This window comes from Dipodomys spectabilis, unplaced genomic scaffold, assembly GCF_019054845.1.
Source record: "Dipodomys spectabilis isolate Male_0828 unplaced genomic scaffold, ASM1905484v1 ptg000518l, whole genome shotgun sequence".
In the NCBI taxonomy this organism is placed as follows: Eukaryota; Metazoa; Chordata; class Mammalia; order Rodentia; family Heteromyidae; genus Dipodomys; species Dipodomys spectabilis.
The window spans coordinates 335163-360031 of NW_024871195.1; the positions used below are offsets into that span (position 1 = coordinate 335163).

Below are 24869 nucleotides of genomic sequence, written 5' to 3' on the forward strand. Positions count from 1 at the left end.
ATTAAAAAGTGCTTAGGGGAAAAGAGGATGCTAAAGTCAAGAACACCACTCATCCTAGCCTACATAAGGTTTATTCAGAATTAAATCATGTTATTGGGTATTAATTAAGACCCACAATGGACTGATAGCAATAGAATACATTGTTCATAAGCCTTTATAAGAGTTTTCATCCCAAAGAGCAATGGCATATATTATAAACAAATCTGTTTTCATCACTTTAACCATTTTCTTCTGTGTATGTCTTCTCTGTGTGCATGTGTGTGTGTGTGTGTGTGTGTGTGTGTGTGTGTGTGTGTGTGTGCTGTTTGTTTTCCATATGGAAACATTTAAACTTTCTTGGGTTGAAAAATAAATGGAAGAATAGCACTATCTATCAAAAATAAAGGTTTAAAATCCCATCAAATCACATATCAAAAACAGTCTTCTCAAATAATCAGGTAAGTTTTTTACAAAACAGTAATACAGTCTCGAGTGAGTTTGAATTCTAATTCTAAACTTTATGTTTGAATGATAGAGGGTAGAGGGGGCGCAAGAGATGAGAAGGCCAGGAGTTCCTGTCCATGGTACTGAAATGCAACTGTGTATAAAGTAACAATTTCCCCCATGTGCCAGAACAGGCTATGACTCCAATTTCTCCCCTTCCTGGTGGGTCTTTTCCAAGAAAGAGAGACAGAGGGTTTGAGTTAGCAAGGGAGAGAAAGAGAGAGAAAGAAAGCAAAGTAGGCATCCAGGTGTGGTGGCACCTGATCTCCATCCTGGAGAGGCTGCAGCAGGAAGATCATGAGTTGAAGGCTAGAATGGACTATATAATGAGACCCTGACTCAAAAAACTAAATCTGTGACAAATTTTCTTGATATTTCAGAATAAATACAAACCAGCAATGAATACCAGTTCTTAAGCTCACTCTGACCTTTAACAAAAGAGGGTAACTCTTGCCCTGGTGAATAAGACTGTGTGTCCTGGAAGGCAGGACCTAATCTCACCAATCATTGCTCACCTTGCTTTGCTAACAGTCAGCTGAGGAATGGATGCAAGTTACTTGATGGTACTTCGCCCCACCATGTGGCCCCTCTAGTGTAACTCTAATGAATGGGGAAGTCGGCAAATGAACAGCTCCTCAGGAGGATGAGTCAGGCTCTTGCAGCAGAAATGTAAAAGGCCACTTACTCACCCACATCTTCAATACCGAAAATGTCAGCATATGTAACCAAAAGGAAATGTTTTCTGAGTGCCTTAAAAGAAAATTCTTATTATTAACCACAGACAGTCGCTTTCTAAGTGGAAGCACATAAAGTCCCCAAACAAACTTTTGTAACTGTGAAAGGATTTCTCCTCAGCTGGTTGAGACTCTTCTGAAGTGTGAAATGAGCCAGAGAATATTCAGCTCTTGTTTCTTAGTCACCAAATTCTCTTTTCATGAATCCAATAAGTGTCTATTAAAATAAATAAACCCCCTAATGATTCGAGATAACCTAATCAAGAAAACTGAAATAGATAAGAGGCTAACGACAAGGGGAGACTTGTCAAGGCTCCAGCGAATCCCTGATGAGGAGGTCATTGCAACCTGACAGAAGCTATGTGCCTAGCATCTGGTTACAGTTCAAGGTTAATTACATTGCACCTTGCAAGCAGTACGCAAAAATGATCTTTTTTTTTTATTTTCCAAAATTGTATATGAAGTTCTAAACAGCATTTTCATGGGGACCAATTCTCAGCTGTGTCTGGGCTACCTTTTGCATGTCTGACAAATTTCTAAGCATGTGTCTGCCAGAATTGAGTCTGTATTTGAGAGTAATGAAAACTTTCTTTAGCCTCAAATCACGCAATTGTATGCCATTCTATTATCCTCTTTACCATAGATACATGGGGAGATACATACCTACAGATACATGCACATACACATATGTGTATGTATATGCATACGATACTATAAGGATTTGATATGCCTTTACATATGTAAATGTGTATGCATACATGCACATGCACATGGGCAGATGCATTAGAAAAAGCCATTTATGTCTGCCAAAAAGAGAATGAATGTAGAATTTTGTCCTTCTCCATTCAAATACTAGCAGTATATTAACAGCTAAATACACTATGCTAAAATGCCAAGCAGGAAACAACCACAGCATTTCCACTCCCTTACTGCAAATTTAAGTTGCAGCATTATGACACAGCACAGGGTACTAAGCAAATTTCCTCAAGAAATTGACAGAGGAGGATGTGGTGGGGTCTGAGATTATGGTTAGCGCAGAAAACCAGGAGTCAGACTCCTCTGAAAGATTGGAGTAAGGAGTAGAGGAGTCAAGCAAGTGATTAGGACATGATACTGAAGGAGTATGGCTCTGCACATGTGTTTCTCCTTAAATGCATACCTTCTAGGTGCTCAGCGTGCTGCAACCTAGTCCAGACACTATGAAAAGAAAACGATGAAACCGTCTCTATTGCAATGTGGTAGGAACTAACATTCTCCCCTGGAAGAACCGTGATTTTACTGGTCTCTTCCCGGCATGGCGTGATTGTTCAGAGAGGTGCCTTTAATATGAAAACAGGATTTGCTTCAAAGTCACATGTGATTTTCCAAAGGCACTGTGCAATAACTCAACCACTGATTCTGCAGCAAATCTGAGCTTCAAACCAGTATGAAAATGTTAGCACCGGGTTAAAGGTATTCAGCATAAAACTAAGGATGCCCATAAAGGGCAGTTTTACAGTAAGGAACATTAACATAATGAATCATAGTAGTGGTACCTAATTCTTCCTTATGAAGTTGATATCAAACTGCTGATATTCCCTCAACAGATCTCAATTCTTTGAAATTATGCTACACGTAAAAGAAGGGGAAAATGAAGGACCCACCAAGATATTCATGCTCTGTTTTGCTGGCTGCACACTTACTGGGGCCTTTGAAACATTAAGATATATATCTTTCTTAACATAACAAAGGAGCTTGCCCTTGTTATCCTCTAGTAGTTCAAGCCTCAGGATCTGCGCGCACACACACATGCACACACACACACACATTTTTTAAAAAGATGGACAAACAATTTGAACTGACATTTCTCCAAAGAAGACATAAAAATGGCCAACCAATTTATGAAAAGGTACTGGATATCACAAATTACCAGGGCAATGCAAATTAAAATCACCATGAAATATCACTTCACACTTCTTAGAATGGCTATTATCACAAAGACAACAGCTAACAAATGTTGGCAAGGGTGTAGAGTAAAACAGATCCCAGTGCAGTGACAGAAATGTATGTTTGTAGAATTATTATGGAAAGCATTGTGGAGGTTCCTAAAGAAATTAAAAATAGAACTACTATATGATGCAGAAACATTTCTTCTGGGTAAATACTCAAGGAAGAGAAAAGGCATAAATTATCATTTATACAAGTGTCATTTCATGAATATATCTGCACTTCCCTATACATTGCAGTATTATTCACAAAAGCCACAATATGGAAGAAATCTAAGTATCTGTTGATGGATGACTATGTAAAGAAAATGTTATATATCTATAGATACATGTATACCTATAGGTACACATTTATAATGGAATATTATTCAGCCCTAAAAAGGAAAGATTCTGCCATTTGTTACATGGATAGACCTGGAGGACATCATGTTACATGAAGTAAGCCAGACACTGAGAGAACTACACTGTATGATCTCACATGTGTATGGAGTCTAGGGGAAAGGAGGTTAATCATATAGAGAGTAAGTGGAGTTCTGTAGGTGGTGGGGAGTGGGTGAGAGAAGCATCTCAGCTTTTCTGCTCTCCTAATACGCAGAACAAGCACAGAATACCGATGAAAGGTTTTTTTCCTTGGTTTGTTTCTATTTTTCTAATAGAGAAGAAGAAACGGAGATTAAAATAAACTCCTTTCATTTCTCTCTTTACTCTATTTTTACCCAAATGTAGGAAAATTGAGTCTTGGGGTTTACTAACTAATATAGATTCATACTCTTCTTTAAAAAAAGAAAAGGAAGGGAAAGATCAGATGATCCTGTGCACGCTATGCTCTGAAATACACCTGGGTACAAAGAGTGGAGAGAGCCGGGTCTGAGGCTATAACAGTGTGAGTGGCTGGATAAGGGGCAATTGATTCCATCTGAATGTGACTACAGATTAGGTCCCCAAATACCTGCCATCCCCTGGAAGAAGGCAGGGAGACTCTTCAGATGACTGACACAAAAATCCCCTGACTTCACTTCCCAGATCACAGGTGGCAAGAAACAATGGGAGAGGCTTGAGGGATAGGGATGTGATCAGAGGTTTACTGAGGAGGAGGAGTTCTTGTGGTCACCCTCACTGAACGCTGGGCAGTTGTTCTCTGGTGGCCCTTTGTAAGAGAAGGTAGATGCTGTGGAGATTTAAAAATGTCCTACATATACTTCCTTCCATCATGGCTCCTGCTAAGGTCACTTCCCCTCTAATGGCATAGAGAACAGCTATCATGTATTCTTGTCCTATGATCTGACTCTTCTGCAGAAGGAAAAGATCAATCTTTAGAATTCACGCCAAAAGCAAACAAACAAAATACAAAATAGAAAAAAAAAAAACTTTATCCCAAGTGACTAAACTGACCCTAAGTCAAAACTGAAGGAAAATTAGTAGGTGCAACGTGCATAAGCACATCCTTCCTTCTTGTTTTGTTCTTCTGTGTCTTCTTTCCCAGGAAGCAAACGACCAGGGTCAGATGGAAGACACCTAGAGTAACTACATGATGGACTGACCTGTCTAGGACAGAGGGCCTGGACATGAGCTGGGACGCCAAAATGCATCCTGACATAACCCATGCACTAGGAAAATGCACACCCACTTCTCAGTAGTGGATTTTCATGACCACTCCTTTGTCACCCTTTCTGCTCCTTTCCTGAACTGCCTCCCCCCACACTGTGCCCGGCCATGACACCGTTACAGCCCTCGAGGACCACTTGAGCCTGACTCTTAATTCCTCCTGAAAATTTCCTCTCATTTTCCTAACTCCTTCTTCTGAGCTTCCTAAACACACAGGGAAGTGTTCACTATAATTTTTAACCATTGATTATAGCAATTCATACCAACCAAGAATGAGGGAGATTTAACAGAAGTTCCTTTCTATTTCAGAAGAAATTTCTAATGGAGGAGAGGGCTGTTAAACATATCTGAACAGAGCCTTCGGGGCTCCCAGCCTCCTCCGGTTCATAAGGGTTCCTAATGAAAGGTTTCACTAATTTGGCCTCCACGAGGATGGAAAGCCCTTGAGATGAATTTAACTCTTCCATCACTCTTGAGAACTCCTGAACCCTCCCATGAAAAATAATAGAAGGCAGAAGGAATTAAGGAGAAGAGAAAGCTTTTGTGGTCTCTGTTCTCAAAACTAATGGAGTGCTTGTTTCCCCTAGATGAGACTTGGTAAGCATCTGTCCTGTACTGAGATTTTATAAACCAAGTGGATGGGCAACCGCTTTCATCAAATAAGCTATCAAGTTAAAGTTGGTGTTTACAAATGAAATGAAAAACTTTTCCTTTACTAAACTACCCTTGAAACTATCATTAAATTCACTTTGCTCATTAGTGTCATTTTCACAATGCATATTTATGTATCTATTCAGCTATTTGGAACAAGGTTCCCCATACATAAATAACAAGGAGACCATTGTCCCCTGAAAAAAAGAAAACCTCTAAAGTGTCTTATCCCTACTTAGGCTCCATCTTTGCCTTCAGCCTGTTTATTCCCGGAAATATACTTGCCTGCAGAACCTACACACTAATTTCTTCAATAGGCACCAAAATACCCTTCTGCCAGTTGGCAACCACAGCTTTCAATCAGCCACCTGAATTACTTTTGGGAGGCTGGAGGCATCGCTAATTCCAATAGCTAGCATGCCAAGGCACCCAGAAGATTACAGGCATTTAAAATCAAGTTCTCAGACTGTGGTCTTCAGTTTTTCTTGAAAGATGCTTGTAAAAGAAAAGACCCAGTGAAACTTTGATATTTGCATCAAGTCACAACTAAGGGGCAGGTTTGCAAAATCAATTGTGCAGCTTTTATCCTCACTGCACATTTACCACATATGTCCTTTATTACACAGTGGAAAACCATTAAATGCACAGTAGTTTTGCCAAGTGGCATTATGCATTTAACAGCTTTATTCGTTTAACAGCTCCAACTCTCATTATATTTTGCCATGTGGTACATGGGATTTTATGCATTTAACAGTTTAAGAAGGCTCTATGGTATTTTCTTTTCATGTATTTCATACTATGGTTGGACATCATCTCTTAACAAACTGTATTTCACTGATTTCATTGACAAAAAGAGTCATAGTTAATCTGGAGAAATGGTTACATTGAAATTGAGAAGGGAAAACAAACATTTCAGTCCTCTTCAAAGTTCCTTGATATTCTTTTACTCTCCCTTTATTACCATCTGAAAAAAACTTAGGTTACCACAAAACTGCAGGTTGAAATAAAAAGCTAACCTCTAAACAATATAATTAGTCTAAATATAACATTTGTCATTTTAAAAACATATTTCTGGAACCTTCCTTGCTTAATAGAAATATGGTATGGGTAACTTCCGCAAGGCACACATGAGAAGATCTGTTAGAGTGATGGTGGACCCATTTTAACATTTACATATGTAGGAATGAAAACATTTGTCATGCAAAGTCACAGAGGAAATCAAGCTCAAATTCAAAGGACTCTCAAAATTAAGCTTTAACTGACTCTCCTTTCCTTCACGCATTAATTGCTTATCTTGGTAAACAAGTGAGCACCTCAAACTGACCATGGAGAAATTCTATAGTCAGAAAGTAGTTGTCCCTTTAAACAAATTGAGAGTAGATGCCACCAACTGTTGCTGCTTTCAGAAATTTAAAAAAAAAAACAAAACCTAAGCATCTGTCTGCAACTTTCCCCTGGGCATTGCATTCTCCATAATCCCGACACTCTGAAATTTTTTACTGGGTAAGCTTCTATGTTTTCCTGTTAGAATTTAGCACTTACTCTGGATCTCCCACGTGTGTTTTCCCCTGGAAAAACAACTGTATTCTGTACATAAAAGAAACACCTGACATCGCAAGGTGTCTCTGGGGTTAGGGAAAGTGGTTATTACGGCCAAGCCAATCCTTCCCCTGGAGGGAACAGGAAAGGAGATGAGACCTGGTTAGACACGGTCCCTAGGAAGGTGCTGTTATAAACATTCTAAGTTTTGTTCAAAGAAAAAAGAATTTTAAAAACCTTAAAAACTGACTTTCCCCTCCCCCAAATAAAAGGAATAAACAAAAAAGGAAGGTGCACAATAGCACAAGAATAAGGGGAGAAATCATTCCATTATGATTCATTGTTGTTTTAATACTTTAAAGGGAAAAAAAATAGCTAGGGCTCTCTCCAGTGGGAGGAGAAGTAAGCCAGGGAGCAAAAGGTAGAATATGACGGGCTCCCTGGGGATTATTATTGTTATTATTATTATAAGAACAGATGTATTTTTATAGGAGGGTCTGATTCCAGCCGTGGGCTTTGCTGCTTTAAAAACCACTCACCTGACTTTTATTTGCAGCCACTTTGGCAAACAGGGCTTGAGACACCTTGGCCCTTTTCATCTCCTGTTGGATCTCGTCATAAATGGCAGCTGTGATGTTGACGTTGGCGCCGTCCACCTTAATAGGGAGGTCTGTTGTCGGTGTCGAGGTTTTGGCCTACCAAGAGACCATGAAAATAATAATTTAAAAAGTGCTGCATTCAGCCCAGCCATCTGTGCAGAAATTATCAAAGGATTTCAGTCAGCTGATGCCAGACTGCATTAGCTACAGAGGGATACTTCCTGTCCATTATTCTAATCAGGTTAATTGTGATTGGAAATAATTGCAGGGCATTCCTATAGGACAGGCAGACTCCTGTCAACCCTGCTCTGTCCCTCACAGAATCCGAGGTGGTGCACAGGTAGGATGGCCAGGCTGTCTGTACACACTCACCTAGCTGCCAAACAAACATGCAGAATACACACCTTCTTTTTTCTGAAAACTAGAACACCTTTGCAGGAAGTCAATTCTTCCAGAAAAAAAAAAAAAAAGAATAAATGGGTAGAGGTCTCTAAATAATAAATTATTACTCGATTTAATGTCCTCCCCCGAGTCTCTCTCATTCTTTATTAAAGCTGTATGTATGTCATTTGAGTATGTATGGTTTCCTAACACTATCATCATTATGCTACCCAGACAGTCACCTAATTTCACCTAGGAAATCAGTGGGAATGAAACAAAATTTCATTTCATGAGACTAGGCTTCAGAATGCCTTTGATATGCCGTTTTCATTTTCTTAAACTCATATTGTGGCTTTATGTAGTCTGCCGTGCTCGTTTTAATTGAATGATTTCCCATCAGCTTCGGAGACAAATGAAGGACAATACAGAAGGTGTCTGTGCTTCTTGGGGTTAGGAATACCCTAAAACATCGGAGTCAACTTGGTCTGAAAGACTGTCAGAGTATTTGCTTAGTCTGGGCCTAAGATGCTTTGCTCAAGGGGTCTTGGCAGATTTCTTGTTCCCCCAGCGTCAGGGCCCTGAGAACAGCCCTCTTCTGTGGGCACAGGAACCCTGCTGGTGGAATAGCCCTAAACTGGACTTTGTCTTTTTGCCTCATTCATCTTAGACCCCAAAAGCAAGGGAGCTGTTGCCAAATCCTAACCTTCCCTCTGCTGGTGCCCTGTGCTTTCTCCATAGCTCAAGCAGTGTGCTGGTCAGGAGTGTGGACACTGTGCCATCATTTGCAAAGATGTCTTTAGACGGTATTCAATGCTCTAAATTCACATGAACCTTTTGCTTTTTTCTAAGAGCATGAAGTAATGTTTGCCATTTTCCTTTGACCGTCTTGCCTCATACTATTTTCTAATTACTGCCAAGTCAATGAGTCTAAAAAAAGAGAAGTGGCCTCTCTTTGTGTGCCAGACCCCCTTAGAACATGCTTTGGCTTTTCTTATCTGATTCCGATGAGAGACTCAAGAGGCAGATGAAGAATCTGATGGTGAAAAGGAGGATAGTGAACTTGCTAAAGGACCCACTGCCCCATGTGAAGTTACAATGAATGGCCTGAACTCAAAAGTCTTTCAGGCTCCAAAGCCACGGATCAGGACCACTGTGCATCTCCAGATCCACCAGTGCTGGCTGGGTTGGCAAGCATCTGCTTTCCTGCTAGGCCTTAGCCTTTTATCTAGGAATTTTCAAGATGGAATTATGTGTGGTTTTAATTTATTTTTTAAGTATCCCACAATTTTGTCACTCACTGTGTAGCGTTACAAATTAGTCAAGTACTGGAAACTATCAGGTCTTTGAAAAAGTGCCTAAGATAGAATCTTAGTAGAAAATTATTTTAAAAGGAGCAGAAAACAAAACAAATATACTTGTATTTGTTTCTAACAAGTAAAAGTAAGGAATATTCTGAAAAAACTGTGCATGATTAAATGGACATGAAGGATGGCCAGGCTCTCCAACAACAATCTAACAGGCTTTCAAAGTGTTGAAAAGTAAATATTAGTGAAAATTAACAACTTGCTCAACTTAATCAGTGTGTCCACCCTAAATCCTAGAGAAAAAGAAATAAAAACACTTGGTTACACTTGTCCAAAGCAAGAAGAGACATATTTTTAGCTGAACACTAATAAAAACTCATAATTTACTAAGAACAATATGGTAGTATATGATAGAAAATGATTTTTAAAAATGTACAGCACAAAAATATGGGAGTCACTATCAGTGTAAATAAAAGTTTATATACTTCAAAAAGACAGAAAGACTTCTACTAGAACAAAGTTCTGGTTTTATGCTTAATCAGCTCCATGGAATTTATCAGAAAATGAAATTGTATGAAACAAAAACTCTAATATCTAAACACAACAATCTTTGGTTGGGAAGCACATTTGCACAAATGTGTTCTTGGCACTAAGATGGCTCTGAGAACCATCACTCAGTCAGAACCCATGCTTTATCCAAGCAACAGTGAATGAGATGGCTTCATCATAAACGAATTGAGTATTAAAATTTAGGGGAAATAAGGAGTAGATGAGGTATGAGTGGGCTCAGATATGAATTGGAAATGACCCCTGATAGCCTCCAGTCCTTAGATGCAACTAGAAGTTTTAAAGTGTGTTATTAGACACACACACTTGCAAGAGGGCCTAGATCAGAACATTGTAAAAGTGTATAGAAAGGAAAGATGGAAACCACCAAATCCAATGAGATCATCCTGGAAAGTCATTGAGGCCTACTTTTTCATTATCATTTTCTAGCAAACACTGAGTGACACTCGAACTGTCTGTGGTAACCACTGCCTTTGCATGCTTCCTTAGGCAAGGGATCCCCCCATTTTTTTTGAATTGCATAAAACAAAACTTAAGACTACTCTCTATCCCTTGCCCCAAGCTACTTTCTTCCCATACAAAAAACAAAAACAAAAAACCATAACTGGGCCCTGGTAAATCACTCCTGTAATGCTAACTACTCAGGAGGCAGAGATCTGAGGATTGCAGTTCAAAACCGGCCTGGGCAGGAAAGTCTGTCAGACTTATTTCCAATTAACCACCAAGAATCAGAAGTGGAGCTTTGGCTCAAGTGGTAGAGCGCTATCCTTGAGGAAAAAGGAAAAAAAAAAAAAAACACTCAGAGGCAGTGCCGAGGCCTTGAGTTGAAAAATACAAACACACACACACACACACAAATGAAAAGCAATGTATTTGCTATACAAACTCGGCTTTTACCCAAACTCCTATTTCTTCCCTAACTAAGCAGTTATATGCTCTCAGAGCATGACTCCCACTCCTCATCCCATACATATACCACATGTAGAAGAGTGTGACTTTCCTAGAGAGATAGAAATGGTATAGAAGATACTACAGGGTTACAATCATTATATGCCAAAGACCATATATCCTTTGACCGACACACCCACTAGATTAAGAAATCCTTGGATTAGAACACTTAGTTTTCAAGAGTCTCCGTGCAGCAAGGTGATTCCAAGTGAAGAGTGGAGCCAACATCTCACCTGAGGGGTTCGGGAGGAACTGGGGCTGCTCGAGGCGGAGGAGACCATGCTCACATTGGGGTTCATGCTTCGTTCTCGCTCATCCTGATAAATTCGATCCCGCTCCACTTCCGGCAGGTTGAGGAAATTCTGCATGGCCCTCAGGTTTACCAAAAGAGACTGAGAGGCTGTCCGAGGGTCTTCTTCCTTTCGCAGAATCTCAGACAACAATCCCTGATAAAGTGGAGAAGAAAGGCATATCTGTCATAGCTGTAGGTATACATGTGTGATTTCCATCTCCCAACGGCTCCCTCTTTATTTGTTTGGCAAAATCAGCTCACTATGATGTCAGGGAACTCAGTTTAATTCCTGCTTGGGGCTCTCCAGCAGAATGATTCTGAGGGAATGTGCTTGCCTTCCTTTTTGTAAGACTGTGCTATTCTGACACGTTATCGTCACTGTAATAATCAGTGTAGAGATGGCAGCTAGCAAGGTAGGCGCTGGGGAAGGATTGTGAAACTGTGACTGCCGCCAGGTGCCTCCTACAAGTATTTCAGGAACTGTTAGAACTCTCTCTGCTTGAAACTGGGCATACTTGGCACTCCTGTTCAGCTTTACAAATCTGCCAAGTTTGGTAAATTTAGTTCCGACATTTAAACAGCATGGGAGATTTACATTGATTTAAAAAAAAAAAAAAGAAAGGAAGAAAGAAAAAAGTTTGGCTTAATTTCTGTATGACCGGCCACTGTTTTCAATATAGATGTTTCTGTATTTAAAAAAAAAAAGATACAGCAAAGAGCTACAATGAGTGTCAACCCTCTGATAACTTCGGATTCTACACACATAATAGCTATCTTCGTATATGTACAGAGGGAGCCAAACCTTCTTCATGAGGCAGCAAGCGTCATAAGAAAACTAATCCCACCATTAAAGCAATGAAAATATGGTCACATCCAGTAAAGAGCCAGAGCAAGCTACAACTAACATGTGTACAGAATGCCATGGTAGGCTCAGATACTTTCTGAATGTGTACCTCATCCAAATGGCAAGATTTAAATAGGAAATTAGTGTTTTCATGTGTCCTAATAGCAGGAAATTCACCAAGATGTTGCCAAAACTCTGGTAGAGTAGTAAAGATCCAAGAAGAAAGCAGGAGACCTAAGTTGGAACGCTCTAATACTTCAGGCAGATGTAGATCCATTTCCATCCTGCACACTTGTTGGATTATCACACAGAGATATCCTTTTATATTCTTAGCTAATATCTATCTTCAGAGCAGCATGAGATCAGGGTTTATGACTGTCCCTCAGGAAGAGCTGTGAAGCTAATCCTAAACCTTTGAACAGATGGGCAACTCCAAGTCATGAAAAGTTACTTCTATGAACTGTAGTAAAGTGTTAATGATGCCAAAGATGTTTCTACAAATTGGAACTACTCTAAAGACAACACCATAGGATTTCTAATATATTGTTTAAATATAAAAGGGCAAGTGGGTGTTAATGTTCATGCTTATATACCTAGTTACTCAGAAGGCTGAGATCTGAGGATTAAAATTCAAATCCAGTCCCAGCAGACAAATATGAGAGACATTTACAACCACTTAATTAGCAAAAAGCCAGAATTGGAGGCTGGCTTAACTAGAACTGTCAGCCTAAGTGTAAAGTTGAGCGAGAGTGCAAGGTTCTGAGTGCCCGCACACCCATAAAGAAGGGAGGGCAAGGGAGGGGGAGACATCTATATAAGAAAAATAAACAGAAATCTGAACAATATAGCATATATTTGGTGTAAAGTAATGCACTGTAATACAGTGAAGTAAATGCCATATACAAGAATGTGTATCATATGGTTATCAGCATTCTAGAAAGTAATCACCACTGAACACATCACAAAAGTCAATCAAGGGATGTATATGTAGGATGCCACCTGATACTTCTGCAACTTGGAGGTCATGATTAGAGGAATCCTCATTAATACTTGAAAGAAATGTGCACATAAACATGGCTAAAGAGCTCTGTAGGGGGAAGAATGGGTGTGGGTGTGAATGAGAGAGACAGACAGCAGATAGGAAGACAGGGAGAGAGACAGAGAGAGGGGGTGTCAGGATGAGAATATGAATAAAATATGCCATATCATGAAGCTAGGAGAAATGTTCATGTGCACATGTGCATGTGCGTACACACCCATGCTTGTTCAAGGAAAGAGTAAAGTAGAATGTATGTGTATAAATACCCTATTGGTAAAATGATATAAAGAAAATCCAGATTTCTTGTCATGCTTTTAGAAGCAACAAGTGAGACATTTGTCTTCCAGGAAAATGTTAGGCAATCCATGAATTGATTCTCTTTCTGAAATTAAAAGTAGATTCTGTCTTAACTTATCAACTGTTCTACTTTTACTGAGTAACCTGAAATATTCATAATGCATTTGCTTCAGAGATTTAAAATAAATCCCTAAATTAATACGTGGAGAATCAAGAGGGAAGTGGATTTTAAATTGCTACCAATTTTCCATATTAACAAAACACAAAGATTAATGCTAAAATTTAAAGGGGTTATAGGGTCAACCTGGATATATTCTTTATGATAACCCAACAAGTCCGAAAAGCAAAGTTTAACTTATTGTTCCTCCTTGAAATTATTTTCACAACATATTGAATACATAACAGCAAGCATCTAGATTATAGAACATAGCTGAAAGTATACTTCTAATGGAACATGTTCAAACTGACAATTAACTCTTCATCAGTAAAATAAATTCATTCAGTGTATGAATAGCATAACCCAGCACCAGTGACTCCTATTTATAACTCTAGTTATTTAAGAAAGAAAGATCCAGAAGATCAAGGTCCTAAGCCATCTTGTATAGAAAGGACTTTGAGACTACATTTCCAAAATCACCAGCAAAATTCTGTGTTGAAGGCATGACTCGGGTGGTAAACACCAGCAAAACATGTAAGCTAAGCAAGTCTGAAGCTCTTTGTCCCAATCTTGGTACCTAGCAAAAAGGGAAGGAAGAGGAGGAGGAGGAGGAGAAGAAGGAGGAGGAGGAGGAGGAGGAGGAGAAGGAGGAGGAGGAGGACGAGGAGGAGGAGGACGAGGAGGACGAGGAGGAGGAGGAGGAGGAGGAGGAGGAGGAGGAGGATAAAAAGGAAGAAAGCATAATGAAACCCACTAAAAATCAATAAAAGTGTGTGTGGGGGGGAGATTATTAAAAAAGAGCAATATAGATGGGGTAAATTTGATCAAAGTATAGTATATGCACATAAGTAAATTTCACAATAAAACTTCTTTGTACAGTTAGTAGTAACAAAAGTTAAGTTGAACAATCATTCAAAATCATATTGTTTCTATTTGTTTCTTGTCTGACTTTTCTCTTTGAAACTGTACAAAGCCTTCCTCTGCATTGTTCATACAGTGGGCAGTCTTTTAGGAAAGCTTGACCATTTCTAAGGCCAGAGCAGACAAAAAGCCTTTACAATAAGTGCTTGACACCACCACTACTCAAGTCTGAGAGAAACAATATTTGTATTTTAAGTAACTGGTGGGAAATAATGCTGCCTCGGATTTATTTGCCTAATTGTAGATAAAATCTCCAGCCAACCAGGTGTCCAGCAACATCTCCATATTACCTCAGAGAACTAGAACAGGGTTCCATATTATTTATTTAAGCTCCCATCTGTGTAGTCATGGGTCCCAAGTACATTCTTTTCACCTCATACTTTTTCACTAACAAGTACTTAGTTGATGGGCACAAGAAGAACTTCAGTTGTTTTGTTCAGTCTTTTCCACTTTGGTTATTTATATGCTTTTCATTAAAGTGGGAATTTAAAAAAATAGTCTGATTTCTTGAGGCTTATTCATGTAAAGTGATTTTACCTAGTTAATTGAAAATATAGGTGGACAAAAAAAAATCAAAAGAAAATCTATAGCATAATTCTAATACATCCCAAATCACTCCCATTTAATGATCAAGGTTGGTAAATGTTTATCATGTTGAAACTGCCTTGAACATAAATTAATAATTTATCTCACATAAATATTTCTGAACTCCTCACCATGGTGTCATCTGGCATTTTAATTATCAACCACCCATACAGGAGATGTTACTTGGACATTGCCATTTAGATGTAAAAAAAAAAAATGGCACAGCACCTGGGCATTGATTTTTTTAATGTACTTTTATGAACAGAAAGGTCGTGGTTAGTGAGAATGTGCAAATAGAACAAAATTAACAAAATAACTAGGATATTGCTTATTAAACTTTCTTATTGGTAATCATGTTAAATTGTTTTGCAAGTACTAAGTGGTCATTAAGCATTTTCCTCATTGTAGCCAACAGAGCTTTCTCCAGGGAGATAATAGAACATTTTCCTCCATGGTGCTGGCAGAGGTTGTGTCAGACCAGGAGCTATGGGTTGCCTCCAGAACACAAGCAACTAGGCACAAGGAAGTTGACTTCAAAATAGTCCTTGGGTTACAAGTCACTGGAAAAGGAAGGGAGTAGGGAAAAGAGAATGTAAATTGGCCTTTCCCTGACCTATTATTAATGAAGGATTTTGCAAGTGCTGTATCACTTCCAACATATGCAAAGAACATCTGAGTTAGTAAGAAAGTTAAATGGAAAGTACAAAATGATGCCAGGTACCAGTGGCTCACATCTGTAATTCTAACTACTCAGGAGGCTGAGATCTGAGGATTACAGTTTACAACCAGCCCAAGAATTTCCATGAGACTCTTCTCTTCAACTAACCAGTAAAAAGCTAGAAGATCTGAGGATTACAGTTAGCCAGCCCAAGAATTTCCATGAGGCTCTTCTCTTCAACTAACCAGTAAAAAGCTGTGGTTCAAGTGGGAGAACACTAGCCTTGAGCAAAAGAGCTCAGGGACAGCACCCAGGCCTTGAATTCAGACCCTAGAACCAACACACATGCACACTCTCGCGCGCGTGCGCACACACACACACACACACACACACACGCACATACATATAAATACACACACAGTACACAATGAGATGACATTCTGCAATTTAATTTGCTTACTAATATCTTCAAATACAAAGAATTTAGGCTGTTTTAAAATTTAAAAATTCATGTTCTTGTTTTTTTCTACCATAACAAAATATTTCTTTATAATAAATTAAATGACCTCATGGTTTTTGAATCTGCACTTGTTATCATCGAGATTTCCACTTCCTTACTTCAGCTGAAATGTGTGTATCCTAAACTCTGTGAGTGTGTGTGTGTGTGTGTGTGTGTGTGTGTGTGAGAGAGAGAGAGAGAGAGACAGACAGACAGACAGACAGACAGAGACAGAGAGAGAAAGAGAGAGAGAGATGCTGAAACTCAGAAAAGTTTGAGGAGAGCCATTGTCATTATTGGCTCCAGAAAATTAACTTCTAAGTTTCTGCATTAGCTCTTCTCACCTTCTCTGGAAGCGCTGGTTGAATATTTTTAGTCAGTGTTTAACTCTGTAAAAGAGCAACAAGAGAATGCATGCATATCCAGTCTAGGTTTAGGAATGCTGGGTGACCTACCTCCCTACCCCAGACTCCTGTAGACAGCTCCAGGCCTGACAGCAACATTGAAGTTTATTAGAGACTAGGTTTTAATATTTACCCATTCTTCATGCCTCTCCAATTGTTGGTGCCACTCTAGGATTAGGTGATACCTCTCACGGAAAACCTAAGAAGATCCTAAGTCTAATATATCAGTTATATGGGTAACCCCAAATTCACTATACCTGTTCTCCAAGAATGTAAGACGCCTCTATTAATTCATTTCTTATATACAATTTGTTAAAAACAACAACAAAACCCAGAGAAATATGAAAACATTAAAAAGAGACAGATTCTCCTTCCAAAAAATTTATAATGTAGTAGGAAATAAAAAGTGGGTTTTTTTCAAGTTACCCACCACATTAAAACAAAAGTCTGAGATGAGGAGTTTCAGATAACTGAATGTAAATCCTTTATCAGATTTTAACTTGTGCAGTACTTGAAGTAAAACACAATGAAAACTTTAACAGAAATTGTCTCTTAATACATTTACAGTCTTGTATTTACAAGCTAAAGATATATATAGGAAATCACAAATCCCTTTTAAGATTGAAAAAAAAAAGTGTTGTTTTTTTTTTTAGTTTTTTTGTTTGTTTTTTTTACTACCACCATGTAAAGTACAAATATTTTGTGCCTAGTGGTACACATCCATAATCCCAGACTTTGGAAGGAGAAGGAAGGCAGGAGGATTAAAGCGTCTGAAGCCAGCCTTAGGCTAGATAATGAGACTCTGTCTCAAAAAAAAATAACAAGATGTGTATCACAAATGTGAGGTGGAATGAATGCCATTTTGGTTCAAAGGGAGAGCGTATCGAGGGAGAAAGCATTGTTAACTGCAGGGCTCAGGGAACACTTTTTGGGAGAGGTGAGATATAACTTAGCTGGATCTTTATGTCTAAGTACTATCTAGGTAGAAAGATAATGGTGAGATGAGGCAACCTTGGAGGGCCTAGGGCAGCAATAGAGGAAAAGAAAAAGCGCGTGACTTCTCCAGAATTGCTAAAGAAGTTTGTGTTTCTTTAAAAGCAAGGGTAAGGGGAATATAAAAGCTGATGGAGTGGAAGAAGACATTGCGAGGTGAAAATAATACAGTCCACATTAATATAATTCTGAGCTACTGGAGTATATACAAACTAACCAATAAACATTACCCCCAAAATGAAGTGATATTAGATAATCTGTTCAGCCTTTTTGTCACCTGCAACAAATTAGGCTTTCAATATGCAAAACATCTTCCTTCCAGAAAAACAAATGATCATGATTCCACTTAATTGTAATTTAATGAGGCATAATTTATTTTTAAAGTGATATACACCAGGTGCGTACTGAGGAAAGTGGCCCAGACAAACCCTGGTGCTTCTCTTTGGAAAAAAAAAAAAGCAACAAACTAGCTGAAGACAGTTTTCATTTCTACAAATTATGTTTGTTTGTGGCCAGAAAAGTGGGATAAAAAGTGTAACTTGCAATGCTCACTTTATTTATTAAAACATATAGTGGTAATTCCATCCAAAAAATACTTATTATATAAAGCAAATAATCCACAAGTTTTGGATTCCAATCTGAATATAGGTAGAAAACAGAATGTCATTTAAACCCAGGGAGAAATTATATGTACAGTTAATTGCTATGCTTAAAGTAAAATCTTTCAGTTAGCACTTTTTCAGAAATACACTGGCAATATTAGGGAAAATAAGCCCGTTCCTTCATAATGTACTTTAACTATCATTCTGAGATGTGTGAAAAAATTGTATGAAGTGCTTAGTTGCAAACTTCTTCAAAAACCTAGTTACATCTCTTTGAAGATGTAATGATTCAAAAATGCATTATACAGCAGTAGGGCTTAAGTTTATTTTAATTCATAATTATTTATTTTTATAAGCAAAGTGATGTCATGACCAAACATCAATTTTTTTTTAATCATATATAACTCCCATTTTAAAGAGAAAGACTACAAAAGGTCACAGGTGGAAAGGGTTTGGACACTCACTTGACCCATCTTTCCATCTTTCCCTTAAGTATGACCTGCCTATCAAATGCTTGCTTTTAAAGTTAAAAAAAAAAAAAAAAAAAAGACAAGAAATGGAAGGAAATGGGGAAGGGAGAAAGGGAAGAAGAGAGGGAAGGAGAAGGAAAGGGAGAAGGAAGTAAGGCTCTCTCTACATTCCTCATATCTCAATATTTTGAGAACAAAAAAATCCTAGCAGCCTCTTAAGAAGCCAGGTAACATGAAAGCCTATCAGACACAGTGCACACATATTTCAGAGGTCAGCTCAGAAGCCATGACCATGTAGCCTACTAGCCTCCAACCATCTGAAAGCCAACCTAAAAATATCATTCCCCTTCCAACCTCCAGTCTTATTTCTTCTACCTGCTCTCCATGCATTCTCCTCTCTGCTCATGAACATAAACACACTTCCTCGGGCCCTGTATTTATAATCTACAACCCTGCTATGAATCTAGCTGCTAAAATTCATTTGTGTGATGCTAAAAATACTCCTGCTACCTCCACCCTCAAACACTTCCCCCCTCCACACACACCCCCAGAGCACTGCAGAGCCATGAAGCCACAGGATTTAGTTTGATTTGAATAAAAAGTATACAGGGCACAACAATGACAATTTGATTTTTATTATTAAAAATGATGTGTTAAATCCTCAAAGAAAATGTCGTTATTGCATTAGTTTAATAAAACTTCTCTTGTATTATAATATTTCTTTATTAGGAAAGACAGCCTCTGCATGTAGCATTTTTGTAAGATGGGGTGAGTAGAACTGAGCATCTAAAGGGAATTAATGTACTCTGCAAATAGAAATGCTTGTACAAAAGTACATTTGCCAACAAATGTCACTGTAGAGATATATTCTCCAAGGCACTAAAAGACTAGTTACATAGGTATATATCTAGCTTACTTTGGACTGAGATTTCCCAAAACAGCAATTCTACCTCACATTCCCAAGACTTCTCATCTTCTACACTGGAAACTGTATGCACCGTCTTCCCATCATATAAACTGCTTGGGAGTAGAATGTATACATTTTGTCCTTAGTAATTAGTTGGTGACATATAGGAAAACAGATCTCTTAAGAAGGCACTGAATGATTTTTTTTCATTTCAGGGAATGGGAATCCTATCTTGACTGAACAGCCAACAGCAGGCCCTGGCAGACTATATACTGAGAGTCTGACTCACACTGTACTCAAGATCTGTTCATTCAGCCTATCGGAAATGATCATTGGAAACTGAAATTTGGGGCCAGGCAAATTCCACTTTAGAACACATATTCCATGTACTCCAAATCTGCAATTCATTAAGTGAAACACATGTGTTGTGGACAGCTTTCTTTTTAGACTAGCAAGCAATAGAACTTTACCTGTGTCACCTGACACATCAGAATCAGTAAACATGCAGAGTGAATGGGTACACTGAACATTCTTGAAGCCAAAATTGTATTCTCTGAAATGCACTTTCTCCAAACCACATGTGAACACATTCCATGGGCAAACTCAGCGAAAGCCTTATTCCTGGCAAGTTTAATATTTTAAGCCTATATAATCCTTGCAGCAAGAGACATAATTAGATAAGCTGCACTGCCTCGTTTTCTTCATCCCTTCCTTTATCATTTCCTCTGTCCCTTCCTCCTCATTGTCCCTAAGAAGTGGCAGGTACTGGAATGGGACTTTGCAGAATCAAAACCGATATTTTCTAAACACTTTAGTCTCCCAAAGCAAAAGCGAACGGAGGACTAAGGAAGTTCCCCTTGGAAATATTTTACTGGTGGTGCTCACAGCTCTGGGCACATACAGGGTTTCTACTCACGCCTCAATACCTGGCACCCAGACTATCTCATTCAAAAGTTTTGGGCCTGGTTATCTCTAGTTTCCCTGAGTGTTCTGTGAAACAACTGTTGGCGTACAGCCCTCAAGATTCACTAGCTTTGGCTACCTAGTCAAAACACTGGCAAAAAGAACAGTACTTTCCAAACAAAACAAAACAAATACAATATTGGATACTTATATTGCAAATATATTCTATGCTTATAGATGTAAGTAAAGCATTTTCTTAACACTTGCGGTGTCCTGAAACAGATGTAAAACATTATTCTCTCTGGCTGCAATTTTTCTGGGTTAACTTCGATCACTTGAAGGGTCAGCAACACCTGTTCCTGCCTAGCACACACAGCACACGACATACTTACTACATGACAACAGAAGTACTAGTTTGAAAACGAGTTCACTGTCTCTATTGCACTGAAGTAGGAGTTGTCTCTCATCTACTATCCTCTGAGTGAAGAAATAGGCCAGAATAAAGCAGCTGAAAGTAAGAGCTCTGGATTCATCAGTCTGTTTGAGTTCAAAAGTGGATTCTAATTGAACAACCATCAATTAGTCTCCCTGTGGCACAGTTTCTTTACCAAAAACTCAGATAATCCTGCTTAGTTTAGAAGTACATCAAACATATTAATAACACAATACATGTTAGCTATCATTCTCACGCTGGGTTTGTGAATATTTAATAAATATTTGTCAAATGAGTGAATATACAACACATCAAAGTATCTGACTTTAAATGTGCAACTTTAAATACTTGAGGTACATCAGTTCTGCTCCACAGTCTATTCATACAGAAGGCAAAGCACATAAGCAATAACTTTTAAGAAGCATATTAACTAAAATTACTTGGGATATAGAAGAATTTTAAAAAATCTAATAAAATATATAAAGTAAAATGACCATATGGATATTTTAGGTAGCACTAAATTAAGATACAAATTTTATACTTCATAAAAGTAACTTTTCTTCTCAAAATGACATTGAAATAATTTAAAATAAATCTTAATCTGTATCATTGTTTAAACAAAGGTTATAATTATTAGTGATCAGACAGTTAAAGAGATCATGGGCTGGGAAGGTGGCTCAGTGGTAGAGCACTTGCCTTGCATGCTTGAGGCCCTGGGTTCGATTCCTCAGCACCACATAAGCAAAAAGAAAAAAGCCGGAAGTGGCGCTGTGGTTCAAGTGGTAGAGTGCTAGTCTTGAGCTGAAGAGCTGAGGGACAGCACCCAGGCCCAGAGTTCAGGCCCCACGACGGGACCCAAAAAAAAAAAAAATTAAATAAGATAAAGTTAAAGAGATCAAAGTAATTTTTATAATCAAAGATATTAGAAATAAGGACGTTGGAAAGTCACAGTGTTTCAAACATAGTATGTACATGATTTTATAAAACTTTTTGCTTTCCTTTCTCCTTCCTTCCTCCTTAATTTTCCTTTCCTCTCTTAATTTTCCTTTTTGGTTCTTATTTTCCTCCTTCCTTCCATGCAGCCTTTCCTTTAGAAATAGAGCTATAGTAGATGCACATATACATACATATATATGTATTTGTGCACATGTATGTATATGTGCCAGCTATGATGTAAAATGAATTTCATGTGAGTATCATAGCAAGAGAAGGTTGAAAGTAAATACAACAGTTTGTATTTTCAATATAGACACAAAACAGCCTAGTAATGCCTAATTGATTACAGTTATAATTACCTCACAGCATTTCTGGCCTTAATAATGTAATTCACTTTATTTGAACTAATATTCACTTAACTCTGAACCAAATAGTTATCATTCCCCAATATGTATATACTGTTTTATTGCTTCAAATAAGCAATGGTGACAAACATAAACAAGGAGACCTAAAGCTAGTTTTCTTTATATTTCTTTTATGAAAATCATTCATTAATTATAAAACATCACCTAGAATTTGTGGAGATTAAATAACATAATGGTTAACTCACATTAAAAATCCATGTTTCTACTGAGAATATTCACCAGAGGTATAAGGCTTTATTGAGCACAGGGATACTCTATGTATGCAAGATGAGTATATTGTTCTTTATTAGAGAATGATTTAAAAAAACTTATGAAATTATCACTGAAAAGGAATGTGCTTTTTGTTTGGTTTTCAGCAAAAATGAAGAAATCTGAAGTTTCTGGAATGAGTCCAGTAGGTAACTTTTAAAAAAGTAACTTTTAAGGATGCTATACATTGGTTAGGGAAGAAAAATTAGGTAGAACCAATGCCATCAGATTTCCTTTCTATGATCTTTCGGTATGAGTTTTGTGAAGGGAAGTGGAAAAGGAAAAAAACAATCTCTCTGTTTTCTGTTACCTGCAGGATTCTATGTCAGGTAGACTTACTGAGTAATACAGTTTGACAGTGGCTGAATTAGCCTTCCCTTTACCCAAAACACAAAGCCAGCCCTCCTAAGTCAGCAGGGCTTACCTTTTTGATCGACCCAATCCATGATTTTTGGCTGAGGAAGTCCAAAAAGAGCTAACAAGTCTTTATATGTGCCCCATTAACTAAAGTAAAACTGCTATCTATACAGCCAGCCTCAAGCCATCTAATAACTCTGAGATACCGCTATCTTGAGAAGTATTAACATTATTACAATCTTCAAATCTATGAATGCAAGCCAGTGAGTCTGAAATGAAAGACTGTTTATTTTATGAAGCAAGCATGGCCATCTCTTCCTACTTTATTAATTCAATGTTCTGAAAATCAAAAGAGGGTATATTATTTACTTCAAAACTCAATAACATGTTCATGCCTGACCTGCACCATTTCATACTTACAGACCATCTTTCAGTGGCTGGACTTCCTTTTTCTCACAGGTTTCCTTGTCATTTTATAACCAGCTCACTGAACCATGGAGTCAAGACCCTAGATTTACATTGTATTCCATTGCTCTGTGACTTGGAGAGAGCCTGTATCTCTATTGGACACTGATAAATAATGATGACTGAGACCAGATGTCAGCTGACAAAGAATCCTGAGTACCTTGAAGGTCAAGTTTTCTACAGATATAAGCTGTAAGTGTAATTAAATTGTGTTTATCGGAGGCTAAAAATGTGCATAAATCAAACAAAGAACAAGGTTAGTAACTCCAAAACTGACTTATAACATACCAAAGCTAAACTACCCAAATATTTCTTGCCAAGATTTTTGTCTTGTTGCTATACATCTCTTTCTAACTGTGCCACTTCAAAACATAATGATTAGTAAGTCCTTAAACATTTTAACCTTAATAATTTGGGGCATGTGTGTACTATAAACATTGAGTCACAAAGCATGCAAGTAAAATCCACGTCATTTCATGCAGCCATTTACATTTCTGGCAGTTGACCTTACTGCCAACTTTTCTGATACATCATTCAATCTAATTTTCCAATCTGCTGGAAACATTCTCCAGTTGCTGAGTGACTTCATAAATTGTATTTATGACCCCAGTCTTAAGTTTCTTTAAATGATGTGGCTTTGATGAGTAAACTGCAGATTTTTTTGCAAAGTCTCATAAATAAAAAGTAGTGAAATGAGGACAGGTCAATCAAATGAGTTCCCAACAGAGTTTTGAGATCCTGTTCTCTGTCAGATAAAACCAGGGTACACAGCTTCTTAAGCAAGGCCTCTGATAAACATCTGTGATTTTTTTTTTCCCTGAACTGAACAAGGAGTAAGATAACTTCATCAGAGACCTACTGTCACTTTTTGCAAAGCACATTTATGCTTCAATCAAAACTATGTTCTAAGAATTAGCTTGTGAGAACTATATATAGGAGATGAACCAAAAATTCTGAATTCTGTCATTATCTGCTGGAAAGATGGGGTAAGGATAGATCCAATAGATAACAATTGTAGGAAAAGTTTCATTGTCCAAAGGGTGTAAACTTCTCATTGCTGATTTCTTAGGTGAGGATTTTTTTTCCTGAGCTCTACCACCAAATTTAAAGGGAGAGTGGTAGACAAAGGGTCACACCTAATTTCTCTTTTCTGGCATTCTAATGCTCCCATTCACAGGAGGCAGGCACATCCGTTCCACTGGATTTAGCCTAGTTTGGATCAAAGCTTCCTCTACTTCATTTAACAGATTTGTTCAGATGGAAGGTCTCAGAGGAGAGACAATGTTAGTAAATGGGGATTTCTGAACATATGAATATGTAGGTCATTGGATTTTTATATAAATTACAGAATAGTTTATCTATTAAGAAAGATTTACTGTACATATTTTATGAAACATAGCTTATTATAGGTCAGTGGACAGCAGCACTATTAAGTCTTTTAAAATACTTTCATAAACCTTTCACACTGGCATGAACATCTTATTAATTTTTTAGGTCTATATTGTAACAAGGAGAAAGAATGCCTACAACTAGGATTTAGAATCACACTATCCAAATAGAAAGATACTTATTGCATATCTATAGGTCAAGTTAGTGGAAATATGTCAATATTAAGATAAATTAACAATACAGACAAA

The 24869-nt window shown here is 38.0% G+C and overlaps 1 protein-coding gene across 1 annotated transcript in view; it reads right to left on the reverse strand.

Annotated features, from left to right (window-relative positions):
• The window catches only part of Satb2 (SATB homeobox 2), a 181499-nt gene that overhangs the window by 45614 nt on the left and 111016 nt on the right, over positions 1 to 24869 (reverse strand). Inside the window, exons 8-9 of the mRNA XM_042670088.1 lie at positions 11030 to 11242; positions 7537 to 7692 (exon numbers count right to left, since the gene is read on the reverse strand). Of these exons, the coding sequence (XP_042526022.1) occupies positions 7537 to 7692; positions 11030 to 11242 (369 nt within the window). The remainder of the gene's footprint in view (positions 1 to 7536; positions 7693 to 11029; positions 11243 to 24869) is intronic.